Below are 19,000 nucleotides of genomic sequence, written 5' to 3'. Positions count from 1 at the left end.
GCTAGGCCCGTGAGCCATGGCCGCTGAGCCTGCGCGTCCGGAGCCTGTGCTCCGCAACGGGAGAGGCCACAACAGTGAGAGGCTCGCGTACCGAAAAAAAAAAAAAAAAAAAAAAAAAAAAAATATATATATATATATATATATATATATATGCCTTTTCTATTTTGGATTATTAAAATATTTTTTAAATACATATACAGAGCATCCACATAGAAATTAATAGTGCATGTGGAATTTATTAAAATAGATTTGAATTGCCTCAGCACTATTAGATATTGAACTAGCAGTCTCAGTCAGTCTCTAATAATTGCTTTTCCACTTTGGAAATTTGACTTGTCATACATGGACATTAATAATAATTCAAGAGTGCAAAAGGGGATTTATCCCTGAGAGTTCTGTCTTAACCATTTTTAAAACCATGTATTAGTGGCTTTGGAAAACTCTGAATACTATGTTCTCTGTACTCCTTCCCTCTCTCCATCCACCACTATGAAAGTTGGCCTTTTCTTGCCCTGAATATGTTGTCAGAATTGTCATATCATCTTTGTTAGTCCTCTTTTATTTTTGAGATTATGAATCTCTGCAGAAATCTCCTTACTAGTTAACCAGTCCCGAAAGTAGAATACATCCAAGAAAAAAAAAAAAAGTCCATTTTGTGTGCCACACTCAACCTGTATGTGACAACCTAAAGCAGCGGTCCCCAACCTTTTTGGCACCAGGGACTGGTTTTGTGGAAGACAGTTTTTCCCTGGACCAGGGGTGGGGGGCGGGGGATGGTCTCAGGATGATTCAAGCACATTACATTTATTGTGCAGTTTTTCTATTATTATTACATTGTAATAGATAATTAAATAATTATACAGCTCACCATAATGCAGACTCAGTGGGAGCCCTGAGCTTGATTTCACTTGCCACTCACTGATAGGGTTTTGATATGAGTCTGCAAGCAGTTGATTTATGATGGTCTCTGTGCAGTCAAACCTCTCTGCTGATGATGATCTGTATCTGCAGCCGCTCCCCAGCGCTGGCATCACCGCCTCAGCTCCACCTCAGATCGTCAGGCATTAGATTCCCATAAGGAGCACGCAACCCAGATCCCTCGTGTGCACAGTTCACAGTAGGGTTCACGCTCCTATGAGAATCTAAGGCCGCTGCTAATCTGACAGGAGGCAGAGCTCAGGCGGTAATGTGAGCAATAGGGGGTGGCAGTAAATAGAGATGAAGCTTGGCTCGCTTGCCCGCCCCTCACCTCCTGCTGTGCGGCCTGGTTCCTAACAGGCCACGGACCAATACTGGTCCATGGCCTGGGGGTTGGGGACCCCTGACCTAAAGCACATTAGCTGATTATATAGGAGGGATTGATAGGAAACCACGCTGAATTATAGTAACTTATTTAAAAGGGCAGGTTTTTTAAAATAACAGCCTTATTGAGGTATTATTCACATACCATACAATTCACCTATTTACAGTAAGTGGACAGTTCCATGGTGTTTAGTTTACAGTTCAGTTCACAGGTTGTGCAGGCATCATCATAATCAATTTAAAAACATTTTCATTATCCCAAAAAAGAAACCCTGTATTTTTTCCTCATTTCACCTCTAACCACCCCCCACCCCAAACCTAGGCAATCACTAATCTAATTTCTGTCCCCCTATTCTGGACATTTAATGTAAATGTGATCATTTGTGACTGTATTCTTTCACATAGCATAATGTTTTGAAGGCTCATCCATGTTGTAACATGTATTAGTACTTTTTTAAAATTATTATTGGCTGTGCAGCTTGTGGGTGGGATCTTAGTTCTCTGACCAGGGATCGAACCCGGCTCCTGACAGTGGAAGCGTGAAGTCCTAACCACTGGATGACCAGGGAATTCCCAGTACTTCGTTTTATTACCAAATAATATTACATTGTATGGATATACCACATTTTGTTTATTTATTCATCATTGAGGGACATTTGGATTGCTTCCACACTGGCTATTATGAATAAGGTGACTATGAACATTCAGGTACAGGGTTTTTGTTTGTTTGTTGGCTGTGTTGGGTCTTTGTTCCTGCTCATGGGCTTTCTCTAGTTGCAGCGAGCGGGGGCTACTCTTCGTTGTGGTGTGCAGGCTTCTCGTTGCGGTGGCTTCTCTTCTCTTGTTGCGGAGCACGGGCTCTAGGCACACGAGCTTCAGTAGTTATAGCTCGCGGGCTCTAGAGCACAGGCTCAGAAGTTGTGGTGCAGGGGCTTAGTTGCTCTGCGGCGTGTGGGATCTTCTCGGACCAGGGCTTGAACCCATGTCCCCTGCATTGGCAGGCGGATTCTTAACCACTGCACCACCAGGGAAGTCCCAATATCATACTTATTAGTGAGTGTTAAAAACTTTCTCTAATATTGGGAATGAGATAAGGAGGCCTACTATCGCAGTTTTTATTCAGTAGTACACAGGAGGGCCTAGCCAGTGTAACAAAGCAAGAAAATGAAGTAAGAGCTATAAAGATTGGAAAGAAAGAAAGAAAACCGTTTTATCCACAGATGATGTGGTTGTGTACCTAGAAAATGTAAAAGAATCTGCAGATAAATTATTAGAATTAATAAGTGAGTTTAGCAAAGTTGCTAGATTCAAGGTCAGTTTTTTTATTTAAGCAGTTTCTATATATCAGCAATAAGCAGTTATAAAATGAAATTTCAAAAATACCATTTAAAACTACGTACCTTGATATAAATATAAGATATATTAAACTTCTATATAGAAAACTATTAAATGTTGAGAGAAATTAAAGAAGACCTAAATAAAAAGAGAGATATTCATATTCATGATTTCAGACACTATCTTTTGTAAAGGGGTCAATATCCACCAAATTAATCCATAGATTGAATGTAATCTCAATCAAAATCCCACCTGTGTGTGTGTGTGTGTATGTGTGTGTATGTATGTATAAGTGCGTTCAAATTGACAAGCTGATTCTAAAATTTATGTGGAACTGCAATAAGGTAGGATGACTTACTCTTGGATATCAAGACTTATTACAAAACTAGAGTTATTGAAGACTGTGTGCTATTGGCACAACATGGACAAAAAGACCATGGAACAGAATAGAGAGCCCAGTAATAGACTTGCACGTGTGCGGACACTTGATCTATGACAAAGGTGGTTCTGCAGAACAGGAAAGAAAGGCCTTTGAAATAATGGTGCTGGATCAGTTGGATATCAGTATGGGGAGGGGGGTAAATCACATAACATAGCCAGACGACTGGCATTTTAGATCTAAATGTGAAAGGCAAAACTATAAAGCTTCTAGAGATAATATAGGAGAATATTTTTAAGACCTTGGGATAAGAATTTTTTTAATGAAATAAATGGAATATAGAAAGCAATAACTGTAAAAGAAAAGATTGATAAATTGAACTACATTAAAATTAAAAACCTTTGTTCATCAAAAGATACAACTACAAGAAAAGGCAAGCCACAAAATGGAAGAAAATATTTACAGCACATATAATTGATAAAAAGCTTGTATCCAGAATATATAAGGAACTCTAAGTCAATAAGAAAAATATATGCAGCCCAATAGAAGACAGGAAAGAAAATTGAACAGATATTTTTAAAAAGAGGATATTCGAATTAGCAAAAAACTTTTTGAAAAGTAGTAACCTCAGTAGTAATCAGAGAAATGCAGATTAATACCACAGTGAGATACCATTCACACCCTCTAAAGTGGCTAATATTCAAAGACTACAGTATTAAAGATTGGTGAATATATGAAGCAGCCAGAACTTCCTTATTCCATCACTTTGGGAAACTATTTAGATCTATCTACTAAAATTGAACAAAGTACAAAATGTCATAGCTGCACTATTCACATTGGCCAAAACCTAGAAGCAGGCCAAATGCCCAACAACAAATAGAACAGTAGAATGGGTGAATATATCTTATTTCTACAAAGGTATAATATACAGCAATGAATGAACTAACTACAGATATACACAGCAGTGTGGATAAATCTCACAAACTTAATGTTAACCGAAAGAAGCCAGTAACAAAATACTGCATATATTGTATGATTGTATTTTATATAAAGTTCAAAAACTCAACTATAATGTTTGATGTCAGGATAATGGTTACTTTGGAGAGAGATGAAAGAGAATTGATTGTAAGGTGACACATAGAGGGCTTCTGGGATGCTAGCAATGTTCTGTTGTTTGATCTGGGTGGCTTTTTCCCATTATCATTTTGTTGAGGTATCATTGATGTACAATAAACTATACCTGTTTAAAATGTACAGTTTGATGGGATATATTTGTGTGTGTATACATAGACATATGCGTCCATGAAACCATCACCACAAGCTAGATAACAAATATTTCTATCTTCTCCCTTCCCCCCAAAATTTCCCCAAGCCCTTTGTAATCCATCCCTCCCTCTACTTCAGGCTCCAGCAACTACTGATCTAATTTCTATCATTATAAATTCATTTGTGTTTTCTAGAATTTTATATAAATGGAATCATACAGTATGTACTCTTTTTTTGCCTGGCTCTTTTCAATCAGTATAATGAGTTTTGATTCACCCTCTTGGTTGCACGGTTCAAAGTTCACACAATATTGTTCCTTTTTATTGCTAAGTAGTATCTCATTGTGTGGCTGTAGCACAATTTGTTTATCCATTCACCTGTCAATGGACATTTGGATTGTTTACTGTTTTTAGCTATTACAAATGAACATTCATGTGCATATGCACAAAGGTGTACATACAAGAATGTTTATTGCAGCATTGTTTGTAATAGCAAAAAAAAAAAAGGTGGAAGCAATATGTCCATCTAAACAGGAGTGGTCAAATAAATCATGGGACAACCATTCTTCTGGAGCACTATGTAGTTCTTTTTTTTTTTTTTTCTTTTAAATAAATTTATTTATTTATTTTTTGGCTGTGTTGGGTCTTCATTGCTGTGCACGGGCTTTCTCTAGTTGCAGCGAACAGAGGCTACTCTTTGTTGCGGTGTGCGGGCTTCTCATTGCGGTGGCTTCTCTTTGTTGTGGAGCACAGGCTCTAGGCACGCAGGCTGCAGTAGTTGTGGCATGCGGGTTCAGTAGTTGTGGCTCGCGGGCTCTAGAGCACAGGCTCAGTAGTTGTGGCACACGGGCTTAGTTGCTCCATGGCATGTGGGATCTTCCCGGACCAGGGCTCGAACCCGTGTCCCATGCATTGGCAAGCGGATTCTTAACCACTGCACCACCAGGGAAGTCCCACACTATGTAGTTCTTAAAAGCAACAAGCTAGATCTGTCTATATCAACATGGAAAGCTCTCTAAGACACATTAAGTAATTGGACAAATTGTGGAATAATATTTATAGTAGGATCTCATTTTTATAAAAAGCTATACATATATGTGTATAAAATGCCTTGAGAAAGTGACTGGAAAGCTGCAGACCAAACTATTAATAATACTGTACTGCACATTTGAAAGTTGCTAAGAGAGTAAATCTTAAAAGTTCTCATCACAAGAAAAAAATTCTGTAACTGTATATGCTGACGGATGCTAACTGACTTATTGTAGTGATCATTTTGCAATATATACAAATATAGAATCGTTATGTTGTACACATGAAACTAATAGAATGTTGTATGTCAGTTATACCTCAGTTTAAAAAATAATTACAAAATAAAAAATAATTAATTTTTTAAATGACTTATCCCTTCCCTAATCTCCTGACATTCTTTCCCTTCCTTCTCTTTCACTGCATCAGACCCAGTGGCGGAGGAATTCTGACTGATGCAGTCTAGCTTCAGAGCCAGTGTGCTTACCACTTATTGGCTGTGGTACATGGACCTCAGATTCCTCCATATGTAAAATGGGAATAATTATAGTACCCTTCTCATGGGATGGTTGTGAGGATTCAGTGAGATTCTGTTAAACACTTAGAACAGTGCCTGGTACATTATTAATAGCGTGTGCTGTTAAGCAAAGCATTTAACTTTCCTGGGCTTCAGTTTTCTCATCTGTAAAATGACAAGGCTGAACAAGATGATCTATCTAAGGTTTCTGTTAGCTTAAACAATTACAATACTGTGATTTAGCGCTAGTGTAAGTAGTTTATCCCTATCAGTCTAGGTATACTTTTCCCTTCTTAACTGTACTTGTTTCCCTGGTACATGATGATCTGTTTCTCAGAAATCCTCTGAAAAAAGAAGTGTGGTTAAATTTGGCTTGACTGAAGATGTCTCATTGCAGCATTTGTAGCTGGAGCAGAATGGATAGTGTAGTTTATTGGAGGTGTTATGAAGAGAGGAAAGGAAATGGAATCAGTCCATTTACACTTACTGGTAGGAAGCAAATATGAAATGATAGCAGTGATGATAACAGTTAATATTTACTGAACATTTTCTATGTGGAAGGCAATATATTGGCATATATTATTTCATTTAATCTTTACCATAATCTCATTAGGTAGATGTTCTTTTATCCCCATTTTGCAGATGAGGAAACAGAGGCACAGAGAAATTAAGGAACTTCCTTAAGGTCACACAGCTAGTACATAAGGGAGTTGGGATTTGAACATATAATCTGATTCTAGCACCCATGCTCGTATCCATTGTGCTATATTGAATTGATTCCAGGTGGAGAATCAATTGAGTTTTAGTAACTAGAACACTTCAAATGAATATATATAACTTTTACCAACTTTTTATTTTTAAAAATGATAAAGTTATAAAAAAGTTGAAAGATTTATATAAGAAACATATATATAGATTCAACAATTTTGCTTCATTTAATCTCTCACGCACACACACACTCTCTCCCTCCCTCTCTCTCTCTCTCTCTCTCTCTCTCTCTCTCTCTCTCTCTCTCTCTATATATATATATATATATATATATATATATATATATATATACACGCACACGCACACACACACACACGATCTCTGTTTTTTAAAAAGTAAATGACAGGGACTTCCCTGGTGGCGCAGTGGTTAAGAATCCGCCTGCCAATGCAGGGGACACAGGTTTGATCCCTGGTCTGGGAAGATCCCACATGCTGCGGAGCAACTAAGCCCATGTGCCACAACCACTGAGCCCTGCGGTCTAGAGCCTGTGAGCCACAACTACTGAGCCCGCGTGCCACAACTACTGAAGCCTGCGCACCTAGAGCCCATGCTCCGCAACAAGAGAAGCCACCGCAATGAGAAGCCCGCGCACCACAACGAAGATGAGCCCCCGCTCGCCACAACTAGAGAAAGCCCGTGCACAGCAACGAAGACCCAACGCAGCCAAAAATAAATAAATAAATATATATTTTTTTAAAAAAGTAAATGACAGACATCATGACACTCCTAAGAACAATCTCCTAAACAGCAATAATACCATTATCACATTTAAGAAGTGTAACATTGAGTACAGACTGTTTTAATAATCTTTAGTCTATTTTGAGTAAGTCCAATGTCCTGTTAGAAATTGAAATCACATTTGTTAAAAAAAAATTTATCAAAATCTGACTTTTCTTTTTTCTTCTCAGAAATCGTATTCCATGCCCATTGGCATTGAATTTCAGCGGAGATATGCAACGATTGTTCTAGAGCTTGAACAACTGAACAAGGACCTAAACAAAGTTTTGCATAAAGTTCAACAGTACTGCTATGAGGTAGGTAATTTGTATGAATTTCCCTTGAGGGGATTATGACCTCCACTCTTACCTGAAGCTTAATACTATTACCATCACATTTCAGAAAATCCAAATTAAGCCAAGATCCTTTAGCAGAACCATATTTTATATATATTTCTATTCCTTACAGCATCAGTATTGAAGAGTGCTTTATACACAGTGAGCTATCAATTCTGTTGGTTTTCTGTTTGTTTGAATTACAAATGATTATATTATAGCTCTCCTGAAATTTAGAAACATCCAGAAAAATAATTTCTTTTAATTCCACTACCCCAAAGACTATATTTTAGTTTACTTCCTCCTAATTTTTTTTTTTACCATACATGCTTTTTCTCACAAAGTTATGATCATGCTGTGTATATAATTTTGTTTGTTCCTTTTTAAACTTTATATTTGGGAATTCCCTGGTTCAGAGTCCGTGCTTTCACTGCCAAGGGCCCAGGTTCAATCCCTGGTCAGGGAACTAAGACCCCACAAGCCATGTGGCGTGGCCAAAACAATTTTAAAAATAAATAAAAATTTAAAAAATAAACTTTACGGGCTTCCCTGGTGGCGCAGTGGTTGCGCGTCCGCCTGCCGATGCAGGGGAACCGGGTTCGCGCCCCGGTCTGGGAGGATCCCACATGCCGCGGAGCGGCTGGGCCCGTGAGCCATGGCCGCTGGGCCTGCGCGTCCGGAGCCTGTGCTCCGCGACGGGAGAGGCCGCAGCAGAGGGAGGCCCGCATACCACAAAAAAAAAAATAAATAAATAAATAAACTTTACATTAGAACTATAGATTCTTGAACTTCAGTCACATAGATTATAGGGTTATTTGTGAATTATCATTATTGTTATCATTATCATGCACATATAATTATATATATGATGGTGGTTCAACAGGTTCACCTAAAATTTGAGTTTCTTACTAAAAGGTAAGAATTAGATGATTGTGATGAGTTTAGTGTGCTCCTGCATTTGCTTTCTTAGAGGCTGTATATTTCCAGCGAAGCCACTCTTATTTTTTTTTTCAAGTATAGTTGATTTACAATGTTTCAGGTGTACAGCAAAGTAATTCAGATACATATATATATGTATCTGAATTTTATATATATAATTATATATATTCTTTTTCAGATTCTTTTCCATTATAGGTTATTACAAGATATTGAATATAGTTCCTTGTGCTATACAGTAGGTCCTTACTGTTTATCTGTTTTATATATGGTAGTGTATATCTATTAATCCCAAATTCCTAATTTATCCTTCCCCCACCCCTTGGGAAACCCTTTGGTAACCCTTTATATGTCCCCTTTTCTGTGTCTGTGAGTCTATTTCTGTTTTGTAAATAAGTTTATTTATATCATTTTTTAATCTTTTTTTGTATCATTTTTTTTAGATTCCATGTTTAAGTGATATATGATCTTTGTCTTTATCTGTCTGACTTACTTCACTTATGATTATCTCTAGGTCCATCCATGTTGCTGCAAATGGCATTATTGCATTCTTTTTTATGGCTGAGTTATATTCCATTGTATGTATGTACCACATCTTCTTGTTTTGTTCTGTTTTGGTTTTTTCTTATATTATACCGCATCTTCTTTATCCATTCATCTGCTGATGGACATTTAGGTTGTTTCCATGTCTTGGCTGTTGTAAATAGTGCTTCTGTGAACATTGGGGTGCATGTATCTTTTGAATTAGAGTTTTCATCTTTTCTGGATATATGCCCAGGAGTGGGATTGCTGGATCATAATGGTAACTCTATTTTTAGTTTTTTAAGGAACCTCCATACCATTCTCCATACTGGCTGTACCAATTTATATTCCCACCAACAGTGTCTGAGGGTACCCCTTTCTCCACACCCTCTCCAGTATTTATTATTTATAGAATTTTTGATGATGGCCATTCTGACCAGTGTGAGGTGATACCTCATTGTAGTTTTGATTTGCGTTTCTCTAATAATTAGAGATGTGGAGCATCTTTTCATGTTCCTGTTGGCCATCTGAATGTCGTCTTTGGGGAAATGTCTCTTTAGATCTTCTGCCCATGTGTTTATTGGGTTGTTTGCTTTTTGATATTGAGCTGTATAAGCTGTTTGTATATTTTGGAAATTAATCCCTTGTTGGTTGCATCGTTTGCAAATATTTTCTCCCATTCAGTAGGTTGTCTTTTTGTTTTATTTAGTTTCTTTTGCTGTGCAAAAGCTCTTAAGTTTAATTAGGTCCCATTTGTTTATTTTGCTTTTGTTTCCATTACTCTAGGAGGATCCAAAAAAATATTGCTGCAATTTATGTCAAAGAATGTTCTGCCTATGTTTTCCTCTAGGAGTTTTATAGTATCTGGTCTTACATTTAGGTCTTTAATCCATTTTGAGTTTGTTTTTGTACATGGTGTTAGAGAATGTTCTAATTTCGTTATTTTACATGTAGCTGTCCATTTTTCCTAGCACCATTTATTGAAGAGACTGCCTTTTCTCAATTGTATATTCTTGCCTCTTTGTTGTAAATTAATTGACCATAAGTGCATGGGTTTATTTAAAGCCATCTCTATTTGTGATATGAGATTCTTAAACAGTTTTTTATGATGCTAGCCTCATAGTTAAGTCCCAAAGATCTGCCATTGGTGATGTTATCAATCCACTTGAATAGAACTGAGGGAAATGAACTGTGATTACCTGTAACTAAACTCTGAGTATATTTTGCTCATTCCTTTAGCCATCCATTATCATTTATTTTTATTTTCCGGGTAATTGTCATTTACCTACATAGCAATATGTGTGTCCTGGCAAATAGAGTTCTCTCCATGGACTAGCAACCATCCATAAGAGGTGCAAACCAAGCAGTCCAAAATAACATGTAACAAAACATGCAGAAGTGGATTGCTCACCAGTCTTTTTGTATCTCATTATGTACGCAAGGCCATATGTGATAGGCTCATTTCCTAATGGAGTAAAATGATTTAATTTTCACAAAGTTCTTATGGAAGTACAATAGTGATTTTAAAATAAGAACAAGCAAGTCTACTTCTAAATGTATACCAAATATATGTGAACATGTATTTACCAAAAGATATACACTAGAACATACACAGCATCACTGTTCATTATAGCCAGAAATTAGAAATTACCCAAATACCCATCAATACTAGAATGAATCAGTAAACTGACATATAATATACAATGGAATTCTCAGCAATAAGAATGAATGAACTCTGGGACTTCCTTGGCGGTCCAGTGGTTAAGACTTTCCCTTCAGTGCAGGAGGTGCAGGTTCGATCCCTGGTCAGGGAGCTAAGATCCCACATGCCTTGCAGCCAAAAAACCAAAACATAAAACAAGCAATACTGTAACAGATTCAATAAAGACTTCTTTAAAAAAATAGTCCACATGAAAAAAAAATCTTAGAAAAAAAAATGAATGAATGAACTCAACTACTCACAACACCATGGATGATGAACTCACAAATACGTGAACATTTGTTCATACGTAAATATTGAACAGATAAAGTCAGACACAAAAGAATATATAATGCATGATTCCATTTATGTAAAGGTCAAAAAGCCAGCAAAAGCCAACATACGATACTAGAAGTCAGGATGGTGGTTACCCTTGGAGTATTATACTGGAAGATGACAATTGGTCTCTGAGGGGCTGGTAATGTTCCATTTTAATCTCGATGCTGATTTCTCAGGTTTGATCTGTGAAAATTCATTAACCCATACACTTTAGGATTTGTATCCTTTTATATGTTTATGTATACTTCAATTAAAAAAAACTTTTAAGTATTAGAAGACAAGGTTCTTCACTGCAGTGTTACTGATAATCGCAAAATATTAGAAAAAACCTAAATGCCCATACATAGGGAGTTGGCTAAATAACTTATGGCACATCCCATGGTGGAGCAAGCAGTGTGCTGCTCTAAGAATGATCAAGGAAGCTCTCTGGGATGATTAGGAGGCACATAGCTACTTTAACCGAGGTGATCAAAGAGAACATCAGCAGTAGTGGGACAGATAAATATCATGTGCCTCCTGCTCACCATGCACTGAGAAGAACTCAGTATCACTTTTGTGGTGTTCCTGCCAAAGGTGTATAACCTTAGTCTAATCAAAAGGAAACAGACAAACCCACATTGAGGGATATTATGCAAAATAATTGGCTGATACTGTTCAAAAATATCAAGGTCATGAAAAGACCGAGGAACTGTTCCAGAGTAAAGGAGTCTAGAGAGACAGGACAACCAAATGTTTTCAGGGGGAAAACTAGCTATGTGTTGGGACAGTTGATGAAATGTGAATATAGACTGTTAGAAAATGGCATTATAAATAGTGCTAAATTCCTGATTGTGATCACTGCACTGTGGTTATGTAAGAGAATATCCTTGGACTTAGGAAGTACAAACTGGAGTATTTAGGGGTAAAGAGGCACAGTGTTTGCAACTTATTCTCAAATAGTTAAGAGAAAAAAAATTATATACAGACAGAGAAAGATCAAATGTTAAGTCAAACAGTAAACCATAAGCAGTTAGTGAATCTGGGTAAAAGGTTATCAAGAGTTTTTTGTTCTATTCTTTTTTAGAAGTTTTAAAGTATCTCAAAATTAAAAGTTACCAAAAATATAAAACAAATCAGAAAAAAAAATACAATTAGAGGAGAAAAAACTTCTAAGGTAAGAGTGAGCATCATTTTTGTTATAAATGCTAGATTTATAAAAATCCTAACCTGAAAACAGGGCACAAACACACAGAAATTATCATGACCTTATGAATGTATATCTTATGTTTTAATCATCTGTATTCAGCTTGCTCCAGACCAAGGGCTCCAGCCTGCAGATCAGCCGACAGATATGAGACGAAGGTGTGAGGAAGAAGCACAGGAAATTGTTCGGCATGCAAATTCCTCAACAGGACAGCCCTGTGTCGAAAACGAAAATCTGACCGACTTAATCTCCAGGCTTACAGCTATTTTATTACAAATTAAGGTAAATTTCGGAGAACTTTTCAGAGAAAATATTAAGAATATTTTCTTAATTTTGACACCTAAACAAACTATGCTAATTAAGTTGTTGCTAAAAAATTAAACTGTATATTAGAGCAGAGTGTTTGTATCTGAACTATAATTGAATTAAATTTTGAAATATTTTTTCCTTTAGTGTCTGGCAGAAGGAGGAGACCTGAATTCCTTTGAATTTAAATCACTTACAGATTCATTAAATGATATCAAGAGTACAATAGATGCTTCTAATATCAGGTAATTCATTAGATGTATTCAAATTATTTTTATATTAAATTCATAGTGATTTCCAGTATAAGCTTGAAGACTTTTACATATTTATGAAGTATTCATATGATTTTTATCCTTTAAATAAATTGTAAACGAGCTTTTCGGTTATATCCAGTCTATTGACAGAGTAGAATTTTCAGATGGATTTTTTTATATAAAGGAATCAGAAGACATATAATATTTAGGTTTGGGTTTAGCATGGATTTCAACTTAGAAGTCTTCCCCAAAGAGAGATTCGTCCTCTCTTTCCCGTACTCCCGTGACTTCTTTGCTTCTTTCAAATATACTTTTTCAATTACTACTGAAGTAGAATTATGGCTAATGTAAAGGGAAGATTTCTTATTACGTGGGGTCATTATCTTAGCTATTTCCTAACTGCAATTCAGCTCTGCCTTTTTTAAAAATTGTTTTTCTTTATTTTGTGAGATAATGTAGTTAACCATGTTTCTTCTTTCTTTAGTTGCTTTCAGAATAATGTAGAAATTCATGTTGCACATATTCAGAGCGGCCTGAGCCAGATGGGAAACTTACATGCCTTTGCAGCAAATAACACCAACAGAGACTGAATAGAAGATTTAATTATTCCAACTGCATAGGACATTGTTTTTGAGAAGTTCTCTTCCTTTATATAGGCTTCCAACACCAAATAACCTAACTGCTGGAAAACAAGGGAAATTTAAATCTCCAAATAAGGCATTTTAATATACTGTACTGCTTCTTAAACCAGCATTGCTGACCAGCATTATATTTATTTTTCTTTTATTATTCAGCTGCAGTAGCACTGCTTATGTTACATATGTTTATTAGCAAGTACTTTTAAACTGAAAATGTCTGAACATAATATAATTTCATGGAAGAATATGTTGACCATCTTTTTAACGTGCATGAATTCAACCCAGCCCATGCAGACAACTACTGACTACAGTGGAGAACGTGAAGAAACATGGTCTTTTTGTGCATTATGCATGGCAATGTGGAAATTCCATCTAGAAAATTACAACTCCAGTTCATTTAGTTGATCACCACCTCAGTCTTCAAAAGATAACATCAGGAGATATGGGAAGTCCTCATTTTTAGGAAGCCACTGGAATATAGGTGGGAAATATGGACTTTACAAGTATATATGATATATACTTGCAATGTGACATGGTTCTATAGATCATTTTATAATAATAAATATTTTAATTTATCATAATTTATAAAAGAAACGTTTGTTGTTTGTCTGTTGAAAGAAAATGAAGGAGCAGGAAAGAAACATTACTGCAAGATGCTTAATTTCAGCAAATGGATTTGGCATGTCTCTTCCCATCAATTCAGGGGAAGATGTGCTATTGTTATGGGATTTATTTTTTAAAAAAAAAGACTGATAACACACTATTTTCATATTTTTTGTTTATTTGCACAACGTTTGAACCAGATTACTGGTTAAAATCCAACAGTTACACAATTTTTAAAGTAAAAAGATTTTATAAGGAAAACAAATATAATAGCCAGTGCTAGGAAATGGAGAAAAAGGTTTGTATTCGGTTGTGGGCTTTTTTGGTTTTTGGTTTTTTAAGGAAAACCCTGCCTAAGATGTTAATCTTGTAAAAAGTGTGTATTTGGAATTTTCTCTGTTTTAATATAGAATATTATAAAGTCAAAATAAAATAAATTGTTTTCAGATTTGGAGTTTAAGGTATAGTTGTAGAAGTGGCTTTGATTCTTTTAGATGTCTCATAAAATGAGACTTTTTATATGTTAATGTATAATAAAACTGAAACAAGATTATTTTCCATTTGAAATTTTTGTATAGTTTAAAAATGCTTCCATATTCTTTGTTGGTATTGTGCCACTGCAGAACTTTAGTGCAGAGTTTATATTTAGCTAAACTGTTATGTTAATTAAGAAATGCATAAATCTTTTATTCTTAATATTTGTAATTCTAAATAAATTGATCTATGAAAATTAATATGATCTACATTTTCATTTAATTAATACAAGTTGATAAGTATTCCTTCTATTTAAAAAGTTTTTAAAAATTATCATTTCCACTAAATTATATTTTTAGGAAAAACGGTACAGATTAATTACCAAGTCATTTTGAATTAAAATATCATTAGGGGTTTTTTTTTCCCATCACTGAGTAATCACTGTGGAAAACACTAAGCAAGTAAGTTACTTGGCTTACTGTAGACCTAGAGAAGGGTTTATTTTTTAATATATTCTGCCTAGACTTAGGTAAGCATTTTTTACATTTTTTCTTTTACATTTCTTAAGGCCAACTTGTCACACTGAAATTATACCTCGTCATTGTAAAGCAATTATACTCCAATAAAGGTGTTAAAAAAATAATAAAATAAAATAAATTATACCTGGTTTTGCACATATTTAACTAAGCATTGTCCGTATCTTTCAGTGCCATCATATGTTGATGGCAAGAACTGTGCCTAAGAATATATTTGAATTTTATTTTTGTGTAAGGAAGAAGAAATCTGTATAATTCAAAGTAGTCATTTGGGGTCAGCTGTACATTCATTTAAATGATGCTGCCACTGCTTAACACATTTTTGGAGCTCTAAAGAAAACTATCAAAGCCAGACTGAGCGAGCAAGCAAGCATATCAGGTGTTAACGTAGATTTGGTTCTGAATTACTGTTAGTTCCAAAAATCAGATTCACTTGCTACCGTTGAGAATCTACAAAACAACTTGCCAATTAAAATTTTTTTTCCCGTGAATTCATGCACTTTTCTCCATCTGCACTATCACCAGTACTCTGAACCCAGCTGCCATCATCACTAGCCTGGAACACAGCAGTCATTTCCCTAACTTATCTCCCAGTATCCACTCAGCTCTCCTCAGATGCAGCCAGAGCGATACTCTTAGAACACAGGACTGGTCATGTTGTCCCCATCTGAAGTCTTACGGCTCTCGGGACAATTTCAAAACTCTCTTACAAGACCTACACAGCCAGGCATGATCTAGCCTCCCCTACAATTTCTCCATCCTGCTCCTTACTCCACAGGGCCTTTGTACACTCAGTGACCTCTGTGTTCCCTCTTCTTTTACCGTGATAACTCCTGATCATGCTACAGATCTTACCTTCAGCATCACTTTCTCAGGGAAGCTTTCTTTGACCACAGAACATCATCTCCAGGTCTTCGTGTACCCCTCCTTCCAGCACTTTGTCACATTTGCAATTTTATATTTCTTCTTTTGTTCCATACTGGCCTCTTTGGTCCATGAGGGGAGGGACCGTTGCTGGTTTTGCTTACCATTTTATTTCCAGGCCCTGATAAAGTACCTTTTATAGGTACCAAATATTTGTGGAACAAATGAACAAATAAGAGTCTCAAAAGAGTTCTAAGCAACATTAGTGCACTGGAGTAAAAGTATGGTCCTCCATGATGATTGCTTTGAAACATGAGACAGTACTCACTTGGGTGTACAAATTCTGCTTAAGGAGTTGCCTTTAATCCTGTCACATTATCATTAGTCCTAACTTAAAAGGCCAGGCCAATATAGCAGGCATTATATGGTGGTGAATAAATGGTGGACTGAGTTAGTCCTAGATTTGAGTCCTGGCCATCATTTGTTAGCTATGTGATTTGTCAACCACTACTTAAAATTCGTAATCTTTAAAACAATAATAGTCCCTACCTTATATGGCAGTTGTGAGGAATAAACATATAGTGCCTATAACAGACACATTTAGCAGTTAGGGTCTCCTAAGAGCTTGAGAGGGGTACAGATCACTGTTCTTAGAGGATCCCACATTAAAAATTGTGGCAATATTTAAATATTTGTAGATTTTCTAAACTCTTCACTGGGGAAAACAGAACATAACGCAATGTAAATGCAATGATAAAGTTAATAAGCTAATTACCAAGTTTCCTTTAAATGTGATCCTTAGTGGACTGCAAGTTTATTTTTTTTTAAGTCATTTGCTTTTTTTATTTGAGAACATCCAGGAAAAGTAAGAACGGAAAGAAAATAAACACCGAATGTTTTAAGTTTTTCATGTAAAATGTGTTTAAATTGTCTTTCTAGCTTTTTAAAATTTATATTTAGTATTTATAATTAAAGTGATTCAAAATTCAGGAATGTTTATGCCAGTGATTTAAGTAATCATTTATGATAAAATAAAAATATCCTGACACACGAATGTTTAAGTGAAATAAAGTAGTGTAAATGGTTTTTTATAATGGTTTCTTTCCCTAACAACAACAACAAAAAAAACCAACAAAAATCTTCCAGTTGCCCATAGATAAGAAAGAAGTGGTTTGTACTTCACTAACTTTAGTAGGAGTGTTTCTATTACTTTTTAAAATAAAGCCATTAGTTGCTGATGTAACTGAAAAGTTAATCTGGTGCTGGGACAGTTTGACAGACAGACAAATGAGACTTGCCCCCCACCTCACACCATATTCAAAAGTCAAGTCCAGGTGGACTGAAAGCCTAAAGGGGAAAGGCCACTGTAGGACGACAACCCAGGAAAATACCTTTATAATCCAGGAGCAGGAAAGATGTCTTCAACTGGACGCACAACGTGCTAACAATAAAGGAAAAGACTGATACACAGTTGACCCTTGAACATGGTGTGGGGAGGGCGTTAGGGGCCAACCCTCCCTGCCGTGGGAAATCCCCGTGTAACTTCACAGTCATCTCTCCTATATGTAGTTCCTCCTTGTCTGTGGTTCCACATCTTCAGATTCAACCGTCCAGAGATGGTGCAGTACTGTAGTATTTTCTGGTACAAGTGGGGAAACAGACGCGGACAGGAGGCGACGCGCACCCACTTGGCTGCAGACCCAAGCTTTGGGGCAGGTGGGGCCCCTGCCCTGCGCTTCCCCCAGCGGGCGTCTCTCCCCGGCAGGGGACTGGACTGTCAGTTAATTATTGTATGTCTCTCAGTTGTGAATGTATTTGTATCATCTCATTTGGCCTTGTCACAAGTCTAAATGCAAAGGAAGCGCTCTGTGATTGTGAGACTTCCTGGCCAGCCCGGGGGCAAGCCCCGAGCACGACGTTTGGCACATAACAAGCACTGAAAATGGTAAGAGCTAATGTTTATCATTTCATTTTTGGTTTCAGACAGCTTCTAAGGGTTCAGAAGGCAAGTCTGCTACTAAAGCCTGAACTATGTCCTGGTTGCTTTTAATAGTGGATTTGCTACTCTGAAAAGTGCAAGCCATTTAACACCTCTATGAAAATCAGGGTAACTGGCATGTATGATCTCTGAGACATTCAGCATAGCTCTGACTCTTCTAGGAATCATCAAGACCTGAGTCCTGGGGAATTCCCTGGCGGTCCTGGTGGTTAGGACTCCGCACTTTCACTGCCAAGGGCCCAGGTTCAATCCTGGTCGGGGAACTAAGATCCTGCAAGTTGCGTGGCATGGCCAAAAGAAAAAAAAAGTCCATTTTAAAAAAAAAAAAAAAAGGACAAACCTGAGTCCTGGCCCCAGCCATGGCTTCTCATGAGCCGCCTCCAAAGCACAGTTTACAGAGAAACCTCACCTATGACTACCTCATATACAAGCAGTTTCCTTTTGTCCTTAGGAGTTTGAAAACCCTCAAAATCTCGAAGCAATAATTTATCTTGGGCTAACTTAGTAATTTACATACATTCTTATCATATAAATTGGGAAAGAGAAATCTCCTGAAACCAGAAGACTCATGTTACTAAACTTTGAAAAAGCTGGATAGACTTTTAACCAAGTTAAATTTCTCAGCACAGTGGCCTGCTGATACCATGATTACTGGCTTTATAAACTACATTTGCAGAAACTTTTCTTTTAGAAATGTTTCTCATGACCACAAAATACGTACTGAGCAGTTACGGAGTGAAGCGCTGTACTAAGTGCTATCTAAAGGACAGAACTCATTTAAATGGAATTACAGTGAAACATTTGTGGAAAACATTTAATAATAATAAACTGAAGTTGCACAGAAGTACAATAACAAGTGCTAAGGGTAATGCTGCAGTGATTGAACTAACAGGCACAAAATGAGGATTAGAAAAAGTTACAGCCTTCAGAAAGAGGGAGGTCTAGAGTGTTTTGAAAGAGAGGTTATTCATTTAGTTCTAAAACTGAAAGGAGTGGCTTT

General features: G+C 36.6%; 1 protein-coding gene across 1 annotated transcript in view; it reads left to right on the top strand.

Moving 5' to 3' along the window:
- LIN9 (lin-9 DREAM MuvB core complex component) overlaps positions 1–14,501 on the top strand; it is a 107,067-nt gene extending 92,566 nt beyond the window's left edge. Inside the window, exons 12-15 of the mRNA XM_024130686.3 lie at positions 7,504–7,629; positions 12,429–12,608; positions 12,780–12,877; positions 13,371–14,501. Coding sequence (XP_023986454.1) covers positions 7,504–7,629; positions 12,429–12,608; positions 12,780–12,877; positions 13,371–13,476 — 510 coding nt within the window. The 3' untranslated portion in view covers positions 13,477–14,501. The remainder of the gene's footprint in view (positions 1–7,503; positions 7,630–12,428; positions 12,609–12,779; positions 12,878–13,370) is intronic.
- The last annotated feature ends 4,499 nt before the right edge of the window (positions 14,502–19,000 follow it).

Source organism: Physeter macrocephalus, chromosome 4 (assembly GCF_002837175.3).
Source record: "Physeter macrocephalus isolate SW-GA chromosome 4, ASM283717v5, whole genome shotgun sequence".
NCBI classification, from domain to species: Eukaryota; Metazoa; Chordata; class Mammalia; order Artiodactyla; family Physeteridae; genus Physeter; species Physeter macrocephalus.
This window is presented reverse-complemented; position numbering and strand designations above follow the sequence as displayed.